At 42.5% G+C, this 19,243-nt stretch overlaps 1 protein-coding gene across 4 annotated transcripts in view; it reads left to right on the top strand.

Annotated features, from left to right (window-relative positions):
- Positions 1-19,243, top strand: part of LOC139410805 (breakpoint cluster region protein-like) — a 35,521-nt gene that overhangs the window by 2,799 nt on the left and 13,479 nt on the right. For all 4 annotated transcript variants that reach the window (XM_071156332.1, XM_071156331.1, XM_071156330.1 and 1 more), the window contains 7 exons: positions 12,492-12,670; positions 13,477-13,581; positions 13,762-13,947; positions 14,677-14,784; positions 14,970-15,027; positions 15,278-15,330; positions 16,151-16,291. In XM_071156332.1, coding sequence (XP_071012433.1) covers positions 12,492-12,670; positions 13,477-13,581; positions 13,762-13,947; positions 14,677-14,784; positions 14,970-15,027; positions 15,278-15,330; positions 16,151-16,291 — 830 coding nt within the window. The remainder of the gene's footprint in view (positions 1-12,491; positions 12,671-13,476; positions 13,582-13,761; positions 13,948-14,676; positions 14,785-14,969; positions 15,028-15,277; positions 15,331-16,150; positions 16,292-19,243) is intronic.

The following is a 19,243-nucleotide window of genomic DNA, read 5'->3' as shown; positions in this document are numbered from 1 at the left end:
GGTGTATGTTTTATAAAACACTTTGTTCCAGACAGCTGAGGCAAAACAAACATATGTTCTCCCTCTCTTATTAAGCATGTGCTTAACTGCTTTGATCTGGTCTTGAAAATATTATTTTGGTGGAGATGAAAGTCTTTAGAACTGATTTCCTTAGCCACAGACTGACAGGGAAAGGTCACGATTGGATATTCTGTCTTCTTCCCTGTGTTGTTCTTAGTCTCTAAATGAACAGTCATTGAGATATTTTTGGTTGCTCAGGTCTATGATAACTCAAATAGGTATAGACATGTCTAAGTGAATGGCTGACTCAATGCCACATATTTCCTCATATCACATGATTTCACTGAAGTCATAAAAGCAGACTGTCGGTTGTAGTAAATCAGTCAGGGTCATTCATTGTCTTCCATTTCCGACATGCTAGGCTCAACTAATAAAAGCTATGATAATTCAAATGAGAAGAGCAGAAAACTTTTTTTTTTGGTAGCAATTGTTGAGAATAGGCTGTTATGAAAGGTGATAGGCTGGAAAGCATAGGATTGTAAACCAAATGTGCAATGAACAAGCAAATCATCTGGGAAATAATCAGCATGAGAACAGTAAGCCAGTGTGTGGCTCTTCTGACAAAGTACACAAGTCCATGAGACTTGTGGTCAAATATTTTGCTTTAGGACAGTGCAATAACACTGTAATGTGTGGTTTTCCTCATTGTCTTACCATTTGATTGTTTCTTCACAATAACACATATTTACCAATGCAGCTTGACCTGTAGAAAATAGGGAAACCGGCTGTCAGATACAGAGAAAGTTGCGATTGCTACAGCTTTCTGATTAAAAGTCCAGCAAAAACATTGAGCCTGTCCCTGGAGTGGTTGTCTTAAAGGCCATGTTGCTGAGCCTGTCCCTGGATTGGTTGTCTTAAAGGCCATGTTACTGAGCCTGTCCCTGGAGTGATTGTCTTAAAGACCATGTTGCTGAGCCTGTCCTTGGAGTGGTTGTCTTAAAGGCCATGTTGCTGAGCCTGTCCCTGGAGTGGTTGTCTTAAAGGCCATGTTACTGAGCCTGTCCCTGGAGTGGTTGTCTTAAAGGCCATGTTGCTGAGCCTGTCCCTGGAGTGGTTGTCTTAAAGGCCATGTTGCTGAGCCTGTCCCTGGAGTGGTTGTCTTAAAGGCCATGTTGCTGAGCCTGTCCCTAGAGTGGTTGTCTTAAAGGCCATGTTGCTGAGCCTGTCCCTAGAGTGGTTGTCTTAAAGGCCATGTTGCTGAGCCTGTCCCTGGAGTGGTTGTCTTAAAGGCCATGTTGCTGAGCCTGTCCCTGGAGTGGTTGTCTTAAAGGCCATGTTGCTGTGCCTGTCCCTGGATTGGTTGTCTTAAAGGCCATGTTACTGAGCCTGTCCCTGGAGTGATTGTCTTAAAGACCATGTTGCTGAGCCTGTCCTTGGAGTGGTTGTCTTAAAGGCCATGTTGCTGAGCCTGTCCCTGGAGTGGTTGTCTTAAAGGCCATGTTACTGAGCCTGTCCCTGGAGTGGTTGTCTTAAAGGCCATGTTGCTGAGCCTGTCCCTGGAGTGGTTGTCTTAAAGGCCATGTTGCTGAGCCTGTCCCTGGAGTGGTTGTCTTAAAGGCCATGTTGCTGAGCCTGTCCCTAGAGTGGTTGTCTTAAAGGCCATGTTGCTGAGCCTGTCCCTAGAGTGGTTGTCTTAAAGGCCATGTTGCTGAGCCTGTCCCTGGAGTGGTTGTCTTAAAGGCCATGTTGCTGAGCCTGTCCCTGGAGTGGTTGTCTTAAAGGCCATGTTACTGAGCCTGTCCCTGGAGTGGTTGTCTTAAAGGCCATGTTGCTGAGGTAACGGTCCTGCTGCAGGATCACTTCATGCAAACCGTGCTTTGTGGATTAACAGAGATCTGGATTTATTTTCTGATGTTGTAGGAACATTATTGCATACATTGCTGGATCAGTGCTGTGATAAGCAGTAGTTTTGAGGCGAGCATGACAAACTGCTGTCCTCTGTTGTGGGCACTGACTTTTAGAGTGTGTGGGAAATGTCATTTTTTGTTTTATCATTAAACTCCTTGCAGCATTCAATAAATTCCATGTAATCTGCTAAAGCTATTTTATAATGACAATGTTATAAAGGGCCACTGTGCTCTAGTTACGTAAGCGTTCTGGTGAATATTTACTGTAGCTTTAGGAGGGTTCGTATGTTCCTTTCAGATGGCACTGCCTTCATTTTAATTAGTTAAAGTTGCAATATGTCGTTGCTACATTTTAAGAAAAAAAAACAACTCAGCGATGCGTTTTTTTTCTGTGACTGCATGAGCAAACAGCCAGTCAAACATGGGGTGGCATTGACTACCCAGCACACCTCTAGTGTTTTACTGTCTGGCATTGTGGCATACTTTGGGTCTGCCTGAGGAGGAGGAGGGACAGCCCTAGCATTTGGTACAGTACTGAATGGCATAAATGGGCCTCTGTCCTTGCCACACTGACTCTACAAACCCTGCTACACCTCCCGCTTGTAATCATCGGAAAACAGACAGTCTAAAATGTACAAATCTCTAAGGTCTCTTTTTCCTAGAATAGCCTAGGAATTAGAGAATGAGCACCAGTCTCGTCATATGTGGAGATCTAGGCCAATTGTCACTCCTGGCTGTGAATAGAGCTGCTGATTAGCTGTGAATAGAGCTGCTGGTTAGCTGTGAATAGAGCTGCTGGTTAGCTGTGAATAGAGCTGCTGGTTAGCTGTGAATAGAGCTGCTGGTTAGCTGTGAATAGAGCTGCTGGTTAGCTGTGACTAGAGCTGCTGGTTAGCTGTGACTAGAGCTGCTGGTTAGCTGTGACTAGAGCTGCTGGTTAGCTGTGAATAGAGCTGCTGGTTAGCTGTGACTAGAGCTGCTGGTTAGCTGTGACTAGAGCTGCTGGTTAGCTGTGACTAGAGCTGCTGGTTAGCTGTGAATAGAGCTGCTGGTTAGCTGTGAATAGAGCTGCTGGTTAGCTGTGAATAGAGCTGCTGGTTAGCTGTGACTAGAGCTGCTGGTTAGCTGTGACTAGAGCTGCTGGTTAGCTGTGAATAGAGCTGCTGGTTAGCTGTGAATAGAGCTGCTGGTTAGCTGTGACTAGAGCTGCTGGTTAGCTGTGACTAGAGCTGCTGGTTAGCTGTGTGGCTTAAAGGAAGCCACTTCTATGGTTTGTCTGCTTTGCTATAGTTAATTATCACTATAACATAGGCATATGCCAGTGGCCAGTACTTTGACTCATGGCTAATCATGAGTACATTATAAAAAGGTCTACTGGGGATTGTGTTGTTAGAATGTCTGCACTTTGAGTGAACCTGTGCCAGGCCAAGAGGAGCTTCCACTTAATATCAATTAGACAGGTCTGTATGTCTCATTTGACACTAATGAAAAGCTTTCACTCAGGTGGTCTGATAGTGGTCCTATCTGTCAGCGTGTCTGGCCTCAGTCCAGGGCTGTATTTGCAACCACAGGAGAAATCACAGAGGCGGTGGTGGCCCACCCTCCAGGTTTACGATCCAATCATGAATATTTCAGAGCTCCTGATGAAGCTCACACTGTTTCTTTTTTGTACCTGAATGTCAACATTCTGAGCCTTTAGTGGTTAAGGAAGCAAAAAGGATTTCACCTCTCCCTCCCATTGAGTTTACATACAAGATACGTGTCCAACAATTTAGATGAAGTGGCGTCAGCACAGAAAAGGGAAAGAGCTCTTGTGCTCCCTGAGCTCTGTGTTTTGAGTCACCTGTCCTCTCGGGTGGGTGACTTGGTAAAATGGTACAGAATGGAGTGTGCCTGGAGAGCTGGCAGGGGATCAGAGCAGCAGGCCAGGGACCTGCCAACTGCAGTCAGATGGAGCGAAGGGACAAACACACCATTAATATCTGAAATAAGCAGGCCCTATCCAGTTCAAGTTACACTAGCATAGGGGTTAACGGTTGGGAAGTAGCCTACTTGGCGCAATTTCAACCCTTAACTCTGAAACATGAGAAATACTGTCAGATTGAACAGCACATCTGAAAGTATTTGTGTGTACCCCAGGCTGTTTTCCATATCCATATATTTTCTTACAGATAATGGTAAAAATGCATGAGAAATGTTTGATCTTTTGGCCTTCCCTCCAGGCCTCCTCCTCCCTCGTGCTCCGTCTCCGTCCCCTTCTGGTCCCCTGGTCTTAGCTCCCTTTACAGGTCTTATTCAAAGGGCCCTCTGTGCTGCTGGCTGGCAAGCCACGTGTTTATGGAATGTTTCAGCTGCTTGTGGGGTGTGGGGGAACACAGCGATGGTAATGTGCTATATGAGATGAGCTCACCTCTGCACAAACTGCCTGGGCCATGTTAGACAATAATTAGTTTGTGGATGTCGCTTCTGGCAGACAGTACTATTTCATGTATTTACTTTAACAAGATGTACTGTAGAATAAATACGCATATCTACAAGCATGAGTCCTTAAGAAGATTCCTCCTGGAAGCTAAACAGCTTTTCTTGAATTTGCTCTGAAAGCACAATTATAGGGAATAATCATGTTTAGTTCCTGGTCTTTGCTCCCATTTCCTGGTTGTCCACAGTGCTGAGTGGAAAAGCCTCTAAACCTGGCCTTCTGTGTGACCAACTCTTAGACTGTCTCATGTGAGTGCATCTGTTTGGGTTGAATTTTGTGTGTGTGTCTGCAATCTGTTTTTCTTGTGGTTTATTGGAAAAGAGAAGATAAGACACGGGCGTTGAGATCTGAATAACTTATGATATGAGGGGAAAACACATTTTGTGTTGGTTGCCTCTTTTCTCTCCCTCTTTTTCAGCTAGTATCACACCCTCACTGTATCAGTCAAGTTTGTGTGTGCACCCGCACACAAACACAGTACCAGTACCAGTCAAAAGTTTGGACAGCCCTACTCATTCAAGGGTTTTTCTTTATTTTGACTATTTTCTGCATTGTAGAATAATAGTGAAGACATCAAAACTATGAAATAACACATATGGAATCATGTAGTAACCAAAAAAGTGTTGGAATGCATTTCAATTAACAGGTGTGCCTTGTTAAAAGTACATTTGTGGAATTTCTTTCCTTAATGCTTTTGAGCCAATCAGTTGTGTTTTGGATGATTTGGATTGCAGAGTGAAGGAAAAGCAGCCAACAATTGCTCAGCATATGTGAGAACTCCTTCAAGACTGTTGGATAAGCATTCCAGGTGACTACCTTATGAAGTTGGTTGAGATAATGCCAAGAGTGTGCAAAGCTGTCATCAAGGCAAAGGATGGCTACTTTAAAGAATCTAAAATATATTTTGATTTGTTTAACACTTTTTTTTGGTTACATGTGTTATTTAATAGTTTTGATGTCTTCACTATTATTCTACAATGTTAAAAATAAAGAAAACCCCTTTAATGAGTAGGTTTGTCCAAACTTTTGACTGGTACTGGTTTATCCTGTAGGTCACAGACTGGAGCAATTATTGAACCTTGATATTCTGTTATACAGAGCATTACTGTGACCACCCTGAGCTATTTCAACACGCTGATTAGTAAGTGTGGTGGGCTGGGCAGCTGAGTTCTGACCTACACTGCTCAATGGCTGGTGCTAATTTTAGGCTGTCCCAAAACCGATCTGAGCAGAGCTGGTGGGCCTCACTACTCCTACTGGGCCTGTGGTCGGGCTCCCTCCCACTTCAACAGGGCACTTCAGATGTGCCAGAATGTGCTGATGGTTGGTTGGCTGGCACTCTGCTGATCTGCCTTAAACACCCAGTCAGCTTCTTTCAGGGCTGCAGTGCCACCACCCCGTTGCAGGTGCCACGTTTTCAGACCTGTTTCTTTTCAACCTGATGGGTGAAGCTCAGTCCGAGAGAAACCAGATGTGCTGAAATGAAGTGTATGCAGTACTGAAAGATCTCCACCCAACCCATCCCTTCCTGTGTTAGCTGTGAGGGATGAAAAGACCCCTTCGTAGTAGTGGGATTGAAGTGCAACTCTTTGTAGGCTGAGGATTAGTAAAGCAGATTTGTATTGATAAACCTGTATAGCTTTGTATTTGTACATTCCATACATGCTGGATGGTAAAAGACATTGTAACACTTGTTTCCTCTCGGGTAGCTGACAGATGTCTCTCCAGTGATCACACGATCAGGATGAGAATCCATTTAGTGGAGGCAGAAAGTTTCCAAAGCTCTTAACAGCATCATATAAAAAATATAAAAAATGTTTAGAAGGTGCCATATCTTTTCTCATCTATAAGCATGCTGTCAGAGGTGACAGAGACTGTCATTGTACTACACTCAATACTACAGTTATTATTCCTGGACCATAATGTCCCAAATAATCAGTCTTAAAGGGAATATTAGCCCCTTCTTTGGAGAATCCTTTAACATTTGTGTCTCATTTTAACAGATTTTTTAATCTCAATTCTGGTGGTCAATTGAGAGGAATCGATGTACTCTGTTTTGTCCATTGCATCCCATCCCGGTTAATGCGTGTCCAGATGGGACTGGCAGGATCTCTACAGACTGTCACTCTGATCACTGTCTGGACCATTTCCTCCTTTTAGTTATTTCCAGAACAAATGCAGAGTTCATCCTTCTCTCCATAGAAATATTTAAAGTGTCCTTTAGCCAATGCAGTGAAGTGTGACAATGCTTTGATGCATTACATGGAGATTCTAAAAACAGCAACATTCAGCTTCAACACAATCAAGCTCTCGGTCTTAATCCAAGGGAGAAAGAAAAGGGAACTATATCTTCAAGACAAGTCCTTTTTTAAATGTATTTTTTAGCATTCATATGGATATCCAAAACTGTGTGAACCCTGCTCTCTAAGCAAGGTCACATCACAGTTGTGATGTTGAATTTCTGTGTTTATGATTCTGTGGATTTGTCCTGCTAACACATCTGTCATTCCCCTTCTCTCTGGATCATAGTCGGTTCATCTATCTATACATGTGGATTAGGATTACAGGTCTGTGAATATGTCCTTGATGCTTTTGTTGTGTGTCAAACCTCTCATCACTCTCCACAATTGTTGCATCCACAGGGACAGAGTGCATGTTGACAGTGCACAGGTTATTCTCTGGACTAGGATTTAAGAGCATGTTAACCTGTTATGTTTGTAATCCTAGCAGACAGCTATTTATAGGTCAGCCTTGTCCTATTGTAAAAGATAAAAGAGAAGCGGGTTTGTAGTAGTGTGGCCAAATGGCTTCCTCGGGAACTACTAACTTGTACACTAAACAAACACAACTTCCAGATCCAGCCAAAGCTTTTCTGAGCCTGATGAACTTTGGCTTCCTAAACCCAAAGATCAGAACACTGGCAAATTCAATAATGCTGAAAGAACCTCTAAATTCTGCAGGATTCTCTACTAAAAGTCCAGAGAAACGTTGTCCTTTGCTGCTACATCTAAAACCCTCTCAGCCCCAGCTGTTGGTTTGAGCACTGTTATGCAATGTTATTAGAATATATTTGTTACAGCTCTATTGCACATTAGTAACCATTTTGAGGTTAATTGAGGGGAGACACAGATCCACTCTACCACCATTCAACCACATAGTGTTTAAGAGTAACCCCCTCTGCTTTCACTATTACTAGGGAAGCTGTTTTAACATACAGTTATTGTTGTTAAAATGTCATTAAGATATATATTTTTATTTATATGATTAATCAATATAAAAATGACAATTTTGGATATCAAAAATGTAATTGATAGCAATTATTCACATTTTTGATAGCGACAATAGCATTTATATTTTGTTATTTGTGCAAGTTCTCCCACTTAAAAAGATAATTAGCAAATAAATTCATAAAAAATCCTACAATGTGATTTTCTGGATTTTTCTTTTCTCATTTTGTCTGTCATAGTTGAAGTGTACCTATGATGAAAATTACAGGCCTCATCTTTTTAAGTGGGAGAACTTGCACAATTGGTGGCTGACTAAATACTTTTTTGCCCCACTGTATTATAATGAACTTCATGGGGTCGGGATTACATTTGCGTGCTCCTACATACAGTGCTAGTGAAAGTCTACAAATTCCTTGCACAGTTTTCACATTTTGCTGCCTTAAAATTTTATCTAAAAAAGATTACATTTTATATTTTTCGTATTGATGTACACAATCTACTCCACATTTTCAAAGTAAAATAATATTAATATAGAAAATTCACAGTTTATTTTGGTACACCCATCTAATACCGGTTCAATCCCCCTGTTTCCTTCAGAACAGCTTGAATTCTTCGGGGTGTTGACATTGGTATCAAGGGACCTAACGTGTGCCAGGAAAACATTCCCCACACCATTACACCACCAGCCTGTACCATTGACACCCGGCATGATGAGGCCGTGGACTCATGCTGCTTACGCCAAATCCTAACTCAGCCATCAGCATGACCAAACAGGAACCAGGATTTGTCGGGCCAGGCAATGTTTTTCCACTCCACAATTGTCCAGTGTAGGTGATCGCGTGCCGACTGGAGCATCTTCTTCTTGTTTTTAGTTGATAGAAATGGAACCTGTGTGGTCTTCTGCTGCAATAGCCCATCCGTGACAAGGACTGACGAGTTGAGTGCTCCGAGATGCCGTTGTGCATACCACTGTAGTACTGAGCTATTATTTGCCTGTTTGCTTGCATGATTCTTGCCATTCTCCTTTGAACTCTCTCATCAACGAGTTGTTTTCGACCACAGGACTGCTGCTGACTGGATGTTTTTTGTTTGTCGTACCATTATTGGCCAACCCTAGGCACTGTCGTGCGTGAAAATCCCAGTAGGCCAGATGTTTCTGAGATACTCGAACCCGCGCCCCTGGCAACGACGATCATACTACTCTGAAAGTCACTTACGTCACTAGTTTGGCCCATTCTAACGTTCAATATAAAAGTAACTGAATGCCTGTCTGCCTGCTTTATATAGCAAGCCATGGCCTTGTGACTCACTGTCTGTAGGAGCGAACCATTTTCGTGAACTGGCCACTGACTATGTTAAAACGGCTTTCCATATTAATACTGCACAGAGGAAACTGCATTAAGCTCTTTGGTAATCCCACAGAGCTGTAGCTGATCTTCTTTGTTAAACGTTTTACCGTGATTTAACTTAGGAAAAAGTCAATGCATTAGACAACTCACAGGGTTGGTTCAAAGACAGCAATCCCAGAGTTGATATATGATATTTAATATAAATTTAAATGTGTACGTGTGGGAGGAGGGGGATGTTTGTGTGAAAAGGTGACCGTGTGCAGAATGTCTGTTTCCTGCTCTGAAGTTGATGAATTTGCTGAATGTTCTGGACAGACCTGCCTGGACACTTCCTTAGCAACAGGCCTTGCAGTCTGATAACTAAGCTGTACTGAGGAACTAGTCTATTGTGAAATCCTCTTCACTCAATGTTGGGAAGCTTGCCTGCTTTTTCATGCTACCATGGATAACTATTCTGCATTTAAAAAGCATGGTTTTCCCAGAGCCATGTAAATAACTGTCTCTGTGAACATTATTTGAGTTAATATCAATGAATGTAAGAAATAACATTTTAAGACATGTTTTATAGTTTATGTCCATTTTACTGAAATATATTTGTGTCTGTATGATTGGTCAGTGTTTGTCCATTGACCGTGATTTCCAGGCCTCTGTGGCTGTGTGAGAGGTTATTCACTCAGGGTCACTGCTGTTGTATAATCTGACAGACACACAGTGTGGCCTTTCACATTGACTTCCCCTGTATTCCCCTTGCCTGCTCCTCCAGAGTAAACACAGTGGTTTCTCTCTGCACGGCCCAGTGTGTTTGTTCAGGTTCTTTGTCATGGTCTCTGGGGGTGTCCCACTGTCAGCCTGACTCAACCAGCCCCCGGCCACTCCACATGGCTGGGTTCCATCTGCCTTCCTTGCTTCCGGAATCCTCTCTTTCCTGTTTTCTAGCAGAGGTGAACTACACTGAGCAAAAATATAAACGCAACATGCAACAATTTCAAAGATTTTACAGTTAAAGTAAGGAAATCAGAAATAAATTCATTAGGCCCTAATCTATGGATCTCACATGACTGGGAATACAGATGTGCATCTCTTGGTCACAGATACAGTACTTGGTGAGAACACCATTTGCCTCATGCAGCACGACACATCTCCTTCACATAGAGTTGATCAGGCTGTTGATTGTGGCCTGTGGAATGTTGTTCCACTCCTCTTCAATGACTGTGTGAAGTTGCTGGATATTGGCGGGTACTGGAACACGCTGTTGTACACGTCGATCCAGAGCATCCCAAATATGTTTAATGGGAGTATGCAGGCCATGGAAAAACTGGGACATTTTCAGGTTCCAGGAATTGTGTACAGAACCTTGCAAAATGGGGCCGTGCATTTTCATGCTGAAATGTGATGGCTGTGGATGAATGGCACGACACTGGGCCTCAGGATCTTGTTGCAGTATCACTGTGTGCATTCAAATTGCCATTGACAAAATGCAGTTGTCTTTGTTGTCTGTAGCTTATGCCTACCCATACCATAACCCCACCTCCACCATGGGGCACCATGTCACAACGTTGACATCAACAAAACACTCGCCCACATGATGCCATCGCTGTCTGTCATCTGCCCAGTACAGTTGATGCCGGGATTCATCCGTGAAGAGCACACATCTCCAGCATGCCAGTGACCATTGAAGGTGAGCATTTGCCCACCGAAGTTGGCTACAACGTTAAACTACAGTCAGGTCAAGATCCTGGTGAAGACGACGAGCAGTTTGTGCAGAAGTTCTTTGGTTGTACAAACTCACAGTTTTATCAGCTGTTCGGGTGGCTGCTCTCAGATGATCCCGCAGGTGAAGAAGCCGGATGTGGAGAACCTGGTTTGGGGTGGTTACACGTGGTCTGCTGTTGTGAGGCCGGTTAGACGCACTGCCAAAATCTCTAAAACGCCATTGGAAGTGGGCGTTCCTTCAGTCAGCATGCCAATTGCACGCTCCCTCAAATTGAGACATCTGTGGCATTGTGTTGTGTGACACAACTGCACATTTTAGAGTGCCCTTTTATTGGCCCCAGCACAAGGTGCACCTGTGTAATGATCATGCTGTTTAATCAGCTTCTTGATATGCCACACCTGTCAGATGGATGGATTATCTTGGCAAATGAGAAATGCTCACTAACAGGGATGTAAAAAATATGTGCACAGAATTTGAGAGAAATAAGGTTTTTGTGCATATGGACATTTTGGGGATCTTTTATTTCAGCTCATGAAGGGACCAATACTTTACATGTTGCATGTATATTTTGGTTCAGTATAGTTATCTCTGTGTCCACTTCTGAACATACAGTATTTCAGCTACATACAGCTAGTGTAACACTGAGGCCTCACAGACAAACAAACACCACAGCTTGTATCATTACACTGGTGGTGCTTGTGTTTCTGCCACACTGATACTGACAATAATGGTAGATGTTGTTGATGAGTCAAAGTAACAATAAAAGGGATTGAACTGTTCTTGATGCAAGACTATATAGATGAATAATAGCGGAAACAACTAGACAACAGCAGCTAACACATCAAGATAGACCCCTGTGTTGCATTGTGTCTGCAAACACTTCCACCCAGAATGTCTGCTTTGCTGTGATTGTGAATAAAAGGGGGTGTTTTCTGGTCTGTGTTCTGGCCACTTCCCTACACCTTGGATTTATTCACCAAGAATGAACTTGAAAACCACACAGCCACAATCCGACATGGTTGAGATGGAAGGAGAGGAGAAGATATGATGACGAGTGGCGGAACTCCCATTGTCCCAAATATCTGTCCCTCAGGCTACTGGTTCACCTATGGCTACTGAGTGATCATTAAGAAGGAATTCCTCTTTGATTGCTCACATACTCTGTGCCCTCCCTCGAGTGTTTATTGTCATCGAGTTGATATGTAAATAAAGCATTACTATGGTTAATAAGCTCCTGTTCAGTATAGCTGCCTTGAACTGCTTCTGCATCTGTACAGTTAAAGTATGTCATGTACAGAGAGTAGAGGGACTGACTAATGCTTCTCCTCACCACACAAGTGAATCAGAGTCTTTGCTGCGATTCTCCTGGCTTATCCTCTGCTGTGGGATGGTCCCTGTGTGTCTGGCACAGTCTCTGAAGATCAGAGGGGATTTGAATCACAGAGACACAGAATGTATTGGAATAGAGCACATTAGAGTTTGAATGACAGAGCTGTTTTCATCAGGTCATTCTAGTTATGTTGAATGTACAGTAGCTTTTATATAATACCATTGATATACAGATATGAATAACTTAATTTTATTTTAGTAATATTTTTACACCCTTGTGTTTGATGTAAGACCTACTTTGGTTCTTTTTGAGTCTGCACCATATTCTCGTCTCAACAAAGGAAGAGAGGAGAGAAGAGAGAATGTCTTGCATGTGAAGGGTGTGAGTGTCAAGAGAGAGAGAGATTCACACAGTGCCACTGTCTTGGAACCTACTTTACACTACCACACCTAATCCCCTCCATCTGTCTGTAATTATCCCAAAAGTCCCCTACAGTGGGACCCCTCCTTCCTATGGCTATGACCTGGAGCAGGCGGAGGAGCACCAGCAGCACCATGACCTCCTGCCTTTCAGCACCTCACCCTCCTCCTCACCTCGCCTCCGCTCCAAGAGCTGCAGCAGCCAGCACACACACTCCTCTGGCTCCCTGGAGTCCACCCTGTCGGTAAGGTTATTGCCAGTTTATCATACACCTCCATCTTCTACTCTTAAAGCCCATGTGTCTGATTTTTCCACCCAGTGCAGCTGTCTGTTAATGCCCCCGTCCTCTATAACTCTGCCTTGGGCTCTCTGAGTGTATTTAATAGAGATGCTCTGCTCTTTCCAACCACACTTTCACCCTATAAATCTCATCCACCTCTATTGTACTGTACCTAGCCAATCTCCGGTGTCCCCTAGGTCCTCCTCTGATGTGCTCAGCTCTCTGATCTTCAAAGGTTAAATCCAGGGGGAGGCCTTCTCTTGTGCCCCCCTTAGTATTCCAGCTGTGGAATGTCAGAGCTAGTCATTTCTGCTCTGTGCATGAGCTCCATATCGACCGACCACAGGCGGCTGGTGGCACGTTAACGGGGGAGTACGGGCTTATAGTAATGGCTGGAACGGAATAAATGGAATCGTGAGCGACAGACTGTCAGAAACCTAACTACTGATGCCTTTGACCCATCAGTAACTACAGGTCCCATCCTAGGCTAGGAAAACAATTGTTTCCCTCCACAATACAATGGATCTTTGACCCTGGCTTCTGCCCTCTACATCTCCAACAGGATTTAATCAAATGTATTGGGTTCCCATGAGACGACAGTCTCTACTCGTAGCTGTTTAGCGGTCTCATTCAACACCCAGGGGGATTAGGGAAGATCTGCTCTGGTTACAATTAGAATCACCAAATAAGCCTGGTAGAAGTGAATCCCCGGTCTGTCGCTCTCACTGTCTCTCTCTTTCTCTCTTTCTCTGCCATTCACTCACACACAGACAGAGCTGGATCAGGAGAAAGAGTTGGAGATGCGGAAGTGGGTTTTGTCAGGGATCCTGGCCAGTGAGGAGACATATCTCAGCCACCTGGGGGCTATCTTACTGGTAAGAGACAGGGCTTTGAGCTAATTGAATATGACACTAATTGAATATGCCACACCTCACTGTGATGAACAGTGATTTCAGAGCATTGGGACAGTAAAATGTTGGATGGACAGACGGATGGATGTATACACACACACACACACACACAGAGTAATGCTTGTCTTGTATTGATTGTCCCAGCCCATGAAGCCTCTGAGGGCAGCGGCCACCACCTCCCAGCCGATGCTGACCATCCAGCAGATAGAGACCATCTTCTTCAAGGTGACGGAGCTCCATGAGATCCACAAGGAATTCTACGATGCCCTGCTACCCAGAGTTCAGGAGTGGTGCCACAACCAGTGTGTGGGCGATCTCTTCCAGAAACTGGTGAGCATTATTGTTGTTGTGTAAAGACCTAGGAAATGTTGTTATGGTTCTTTTGTGTTAGTTCTTCCAGATGCATTTGTTCCTTTGTTCATAATTACAAAAACGTGAAATAGACTCCCCCAGCCACAAACTGCATTCTTCTGTGCGTAATCAGATATTTATCCAATAAGTCAGTCACTTTTAAAGACAATATTAGTAGACTTCCTTTGATCATTAATAATACTGAAGAGAGATTTAAAGAGTAGAAAGAGGGCTATAATGTGCAGTGGATGCTGGACCCCACATGTCTCCAGGCAGTCTGCTCACATCTCCCACACAGATAAAAGCCTGGCTATAGCACATAACAGGCAGGAAAGGAGGACAAAACATCACTAAGAGGCTCCTGACTGCAAAGAGCTGCCTCAGTATGACGGTGGAGGAAAGGAAGATGCATGAAACAAAATCACATCATTTGTCCTTTTTTTAATGACTGTTTGCACGCACACTCGTATGTGTGTGTGTGTGTGTGTGTGTGTGTGTGTGCACAGTCATAAAAAAAAGGACAAATTATGACTGATAGGATGCATGTTATCAATGCTGTTTTTGTTGAAAGTCCATACCTCGTCTGATCGCTATTCTCAGCACCATAAGAAGGGAAAGCAACTAGTATGACTGGAGTAGAGAGCAGCCAAAACTGGGTACATGAATCCAACAACAGGTTAACTACATCGTATCTACTCTCTATTATAGGCCAGCCAGCTAGGAGTGTACAGGGCCTTTGTGGATAACTATATGGTTGCTGTGGAGACTGCTGACAAGTGCTGCCAGGCCAACATACAGTTTGCTGAAATATGTCAGGTATGTATTGTATTTTCTATGTTTACTTTTACACGGGCAACGTTTCGGATAGAATACCTCATCCCCAGGCTCAATTGCTAGAACTGGCTGGGTGGACAGAGATTAAAATAAATATTACTGTGATGCTGTGTTGAAATGGTGTACTCGTATCATTATGCCTTTCTCAATTCCTGTTGTGCCCTCAGAATCTTAAGGTCATAAGCACCAAGGAATGCAAAGACCAGGCAAAAAATTCACTGGAAAGTAAGTGCAATTTCATTATTTTGAACAATTCACAGTCAAAATGAACCTAACCTTACATTTATTTAAATATCTATAGTTCAAGATTATGAAGAATTCAACCCTCTAGTTATTTGAATTCAGAAAGAGTGGTACATGCTTAGTTAAAGCATATTGAATATAACCCTCAACCTCAAGGTGTTCTATGTTGTTAGTTCTGCGTTGCCTTGTCCTGCCTTGGACTTTATATACTTTATGACCCTGTCCCCCTCAGCTCTGCTCTATAAACCCGTGGACAGAGTCACCCGCAGCACCCTGGTTCTGCATGTAAGTCAAATCAACACACTGAAGATTTTTTCCCTTCAGACCTGAATTTCTTTTATGAAAACAATGCTTCACATATCTTAGAAAAAGTGATCATAATTTATCTCAAATGAATGTATTTTTTCTTTCTCTATTTCACATTTTCTCTTTCTTCTCTTCCTATCTTTTTCTTTCTCTCTTTTGCTCTCTCCTCTTTCTTTCTTTCGCTCTCTCTCCTTTCTTAATTTTTTTAATTCTTTATTTCTATCCGTCTCCCTTTCCTTCTCTCTTTATTTCTTTCTTTCTGTCTCTTTCTTTCTCTCTTTCCTCCTTTCTTTCACCCTCTTTCTTTCACTCTCTCCTCTTTCTCTTCCTTTCTTATTATTTCTCTCTCATTCTTTGTTTCTCTCATTTCTTTCTTTCACCCTCCTTTCTTTTTTCTTTTCCTTTCTTACTATTTCTCTCCTTTCTTACATTTTTTCTTTCGCTCTCTTTTTTTCTTTATTTCTTTCTTTCTTTCACCCGGTTTATCTTTCTTTCTTTCACTTCTCTCTTTCCCTCTTTCTTTATTTCACCCTCTTTCTCTCCTTTCTTTTTCTTTCTTTCTTACTCTTTCTCCTCCTTTTTTACTCTTTCTTTCTCTCTCCGCTCTCTCCTTCTTTCCATCTTTCTCTCCTTTTTTCTTACCCTTTCACTCTTTTTCTATCTCTCTCTTCCTTTCTTTCACCCTCTCTCTCCTTTCTTTTTCTTTCACCTTTCTCCCCCCTTTTTTTCTTTCTTTCTTTCACCCGTTCTTTCTTTCAACCTCTTTCTATCTTTTTCTCTCTTTCTCTTTCTCTCTCAGGACCTGTTGAAACACACCCCCTCCAGCCACCCAGACTATCCACTGCTGCAGGATGCCCTGAGAATCTCCCAGAACTTCCTGTCCAGCATCAACGAGGAGATCACCCCACGCAGGCAGTCTATGACAGTGAAGAAGGGAGAGGTCAGTGTGGTAGGCTATGACATGAGGTGGCATGCATTTTGGACAACTGACTGTCCAAACAGAAAGTTTCAAGTGACCAAATCGAATTTGTGTATGTTCAGACAGCAGTCATTTGCTGACAAGGCTCCACTAGTTGTCACAGTAACGACGGGTGTGTGTGTGCAGTAGGGTAGGCTGATTGGTGCTTGTGCTTCCTGTCACTCAGAAGTTATGTAGCAAGCTACGGTGACAACAATGCCTGCCATGGACGTTTGCTTTGAATGTTCAAAATCATTATGTAAGAAGACTTTTAAAGCCTCAAAGGATAAGATGATAGAACTTTCAAACAATACCTTTTTGGCTAGCCACAGCAGTCAACTAGCTAGCTAGCACATTCACTAATTTATTTGTAACCAATTAACAAGCTAGTTAGCTACCACATGTTCTTGTCAAACTGTCAGCAGAGTAGCTAGCAAGAAACAATATATGCTGAATAAAAGTCTAAAAACCACTTGAGGGCAAATAAATCAGATTTGGCAAGGAATCAGATTTGTCAGATTATGTGTGTTTTTTTGCAGGAAAAATATCAGATTCGAATCAGATATGCAAATGTATAGGATTTGAGTCGCTTCAAACTGCCAATGTGAACACGGCTTTAGAGGCACACAGACACCCGAACCTGGTCTTGTGGCTATCTGGACCTCCCTTATAATGCTTTCATACTTGTCTTCTTTTCAGACACTTTGATGTCACACTGCACCATTCCATAATCAAAATAGTGTCAGATTACACAGCCTGCATCTCGTCCATTCAGACAGTTACAGTAGTTAGCATAATAAGATAGATTCCCCCAAGCAACACAGATTCAGAGCTATACATTAGGAATCTGAGGGTTACTGTAAATTAGCCAATCAGTGCTTCTCAGTTCCTGTAAAGCCAGGGAAAAGGTGTGTCTGTAAACCCCAATAAACCTGCGTTGTGAGTCAGATTCCTGCTGAGTCATCTCTGCCTGTCTGGTTTATTAGTGGAGGAAGTGGAGCGTAGAGGATGCTCATGACATAATAATATGGTTCTGACCAGGAAAGCCCATCGCACTGCCTACATCCTTGTCCTGGCTCCCCCACTCCCATCCTCCTTTCCCACTCTGAAGTCTGCTTCCCAGAAATGACCTGTAGCACGTCTTATCAAGTATCTGTCCACCCTTTCCCGTGGCGGCACGTACTAGTTACTTACCCTCACTCCCTCACCCCTGCTGAATTTCATCTATTATTACTGGAAACCTGTCCAACTATGTCCATCAGACTTCTTACAATAAGTAAACGTGAGAATGGAACTCAGACAAATTACATTTCTGTATGGGTTGGCTCTATTGTAGTATTCCACAATTCATAGGCCTCTATTTGCTAAAGGCAAAATAAATGTAGTACTTGTAAGTGACTGGAGTTTGGTAGCTAACTGGATAAACTTACTGTGGTGATTGAAATCCAGGGTTTGATTTAGTTGGGCCTAGGGTTGCAAAGGGTCGGAAACTTTCCTGTACATTTCCGGAGATTTTCCCTGGGAAGTTAAGCCCCAGAATTTTGGGAATTTTGCTTAAATTCATCAAAAAGGTTAGCTTATAACAGTGAACCTTTTTTTGTGGGATACACATAAGGCAATTCTAGGTCTTGTGGCATATTTTGGTTAAACTATCCCCAATTAAAAGGAATTGCAACTCTGCATGCACAGTGCACTCTTCCATCACATATCCTCCTGATTCTCAAGCTCTTGCACACTAGTGAGATGCTATTGAGCCCACACAACTACACTGTCTGAGCCAAGGACTACATGCTTTCTGGTAAGTTTTGATTACAATACTGGGTGGGGTGAATATATTTGATGACATAACAAAAAATCATGTAACTAATAAATAGTCTACAGCAAAGTGTGTTTAAATAATTTCTAACTTGTTAACAATTTCTGCTAGTTAGTTGCTATCATGTGGGTTTTAGCTTGCTTGAGCCTGCTAACTAAGGAGTGTTAATCCATACATGTTAAATAAAATAAAACATATCTTACAAAGGAGTTGTTTAATCTAACTGCTTAACTAATTATCTGTATATGGAATTGTATATATTTTTCTTCTAATCTTTACAGGAAAATGCCACAGTCACTATCTGATGTGTGGAGACAGTTCACTGCAGCTGATGTAGAAGGAAAAGCTGGATACATTTGAAAATACTGTGCCAAATCATATGTGAAGAATGAAACAAAGATGCAGAATCACCTGGCCAAGTGCATAAAGTTCCCTCAGCGCTCACAACAAGCAACCTCTTACAAAAGTCCCTCTACTTCTATTCGAGGTGAAAATGATGAATCGGACACCTTATCGATAGCAACAGCTCATGGTCCTCCTGGAATCAGAATCATTTTATTCCCTTCTGTTGTTCAGTGAAATCTTCCCATGTGAAGAGTCAACCCATTTAATGAATGCTCAATTCATAATAAAATTTCTATTGGATGGATTTAATCATTTGAAATTATGTCTACTTATGATAAGGTAAAAGGTTTATGTTTCTGTCTCTATATGATATGGTAAATATTTCTAATGCATAAAACATCTACATTTAAATGGTATTCATATTAATTTTCATATATTTCCATTATATTCCCAGGGAAAGTTTCCACCTCCTAGTTGGGCCCATCTTACCAATTTTGTCATCAGATAGTCATCCTCCATTTTGAGATATGTCAACGTAACCGATGACCATGTAAATACAGTGACCATAAATCCACGAGGGCATCTCCCTGGTGGAGTTTTCCTTGTTTTTACATAAATGTGGTTAGGATGGATTGGTAGAGTCCCACATGTGTGCTATTTAAAAAAAAAAATTATAAGCAGCTTTTTAGGGTCAAAGGTCAGTATTAACAGTCCAAGCATTCACAGCCCCGCTCTGGCCACAGGAAGAGCAGATGTCACTGCATCAGTTACCA

The sequence above is a fragment of the Oncorhynchus clarkii genome, chromosome 6 (genome assembly GCF_045791955.1).
Source record: "Oncorhynchus clarkii lewisi isolate Uvic-CL-2024 chromosome 6, UVic_Ocla_1.0, whole genome shotgun sequence".
In the NCBI taxonomy this organism is placed as follows: domain Eukaryota; kingdom Metazoa; phylum Chordata; class Actinopteri; order Salmoniformes; family Salmonidae; genus Oncorhynchus; species Oncorhynchus clarkii.
Note: the sequence above shows the minus strand (reverse complement) of the source record. Positions and strands in the feature narration are given on the sequence as shown.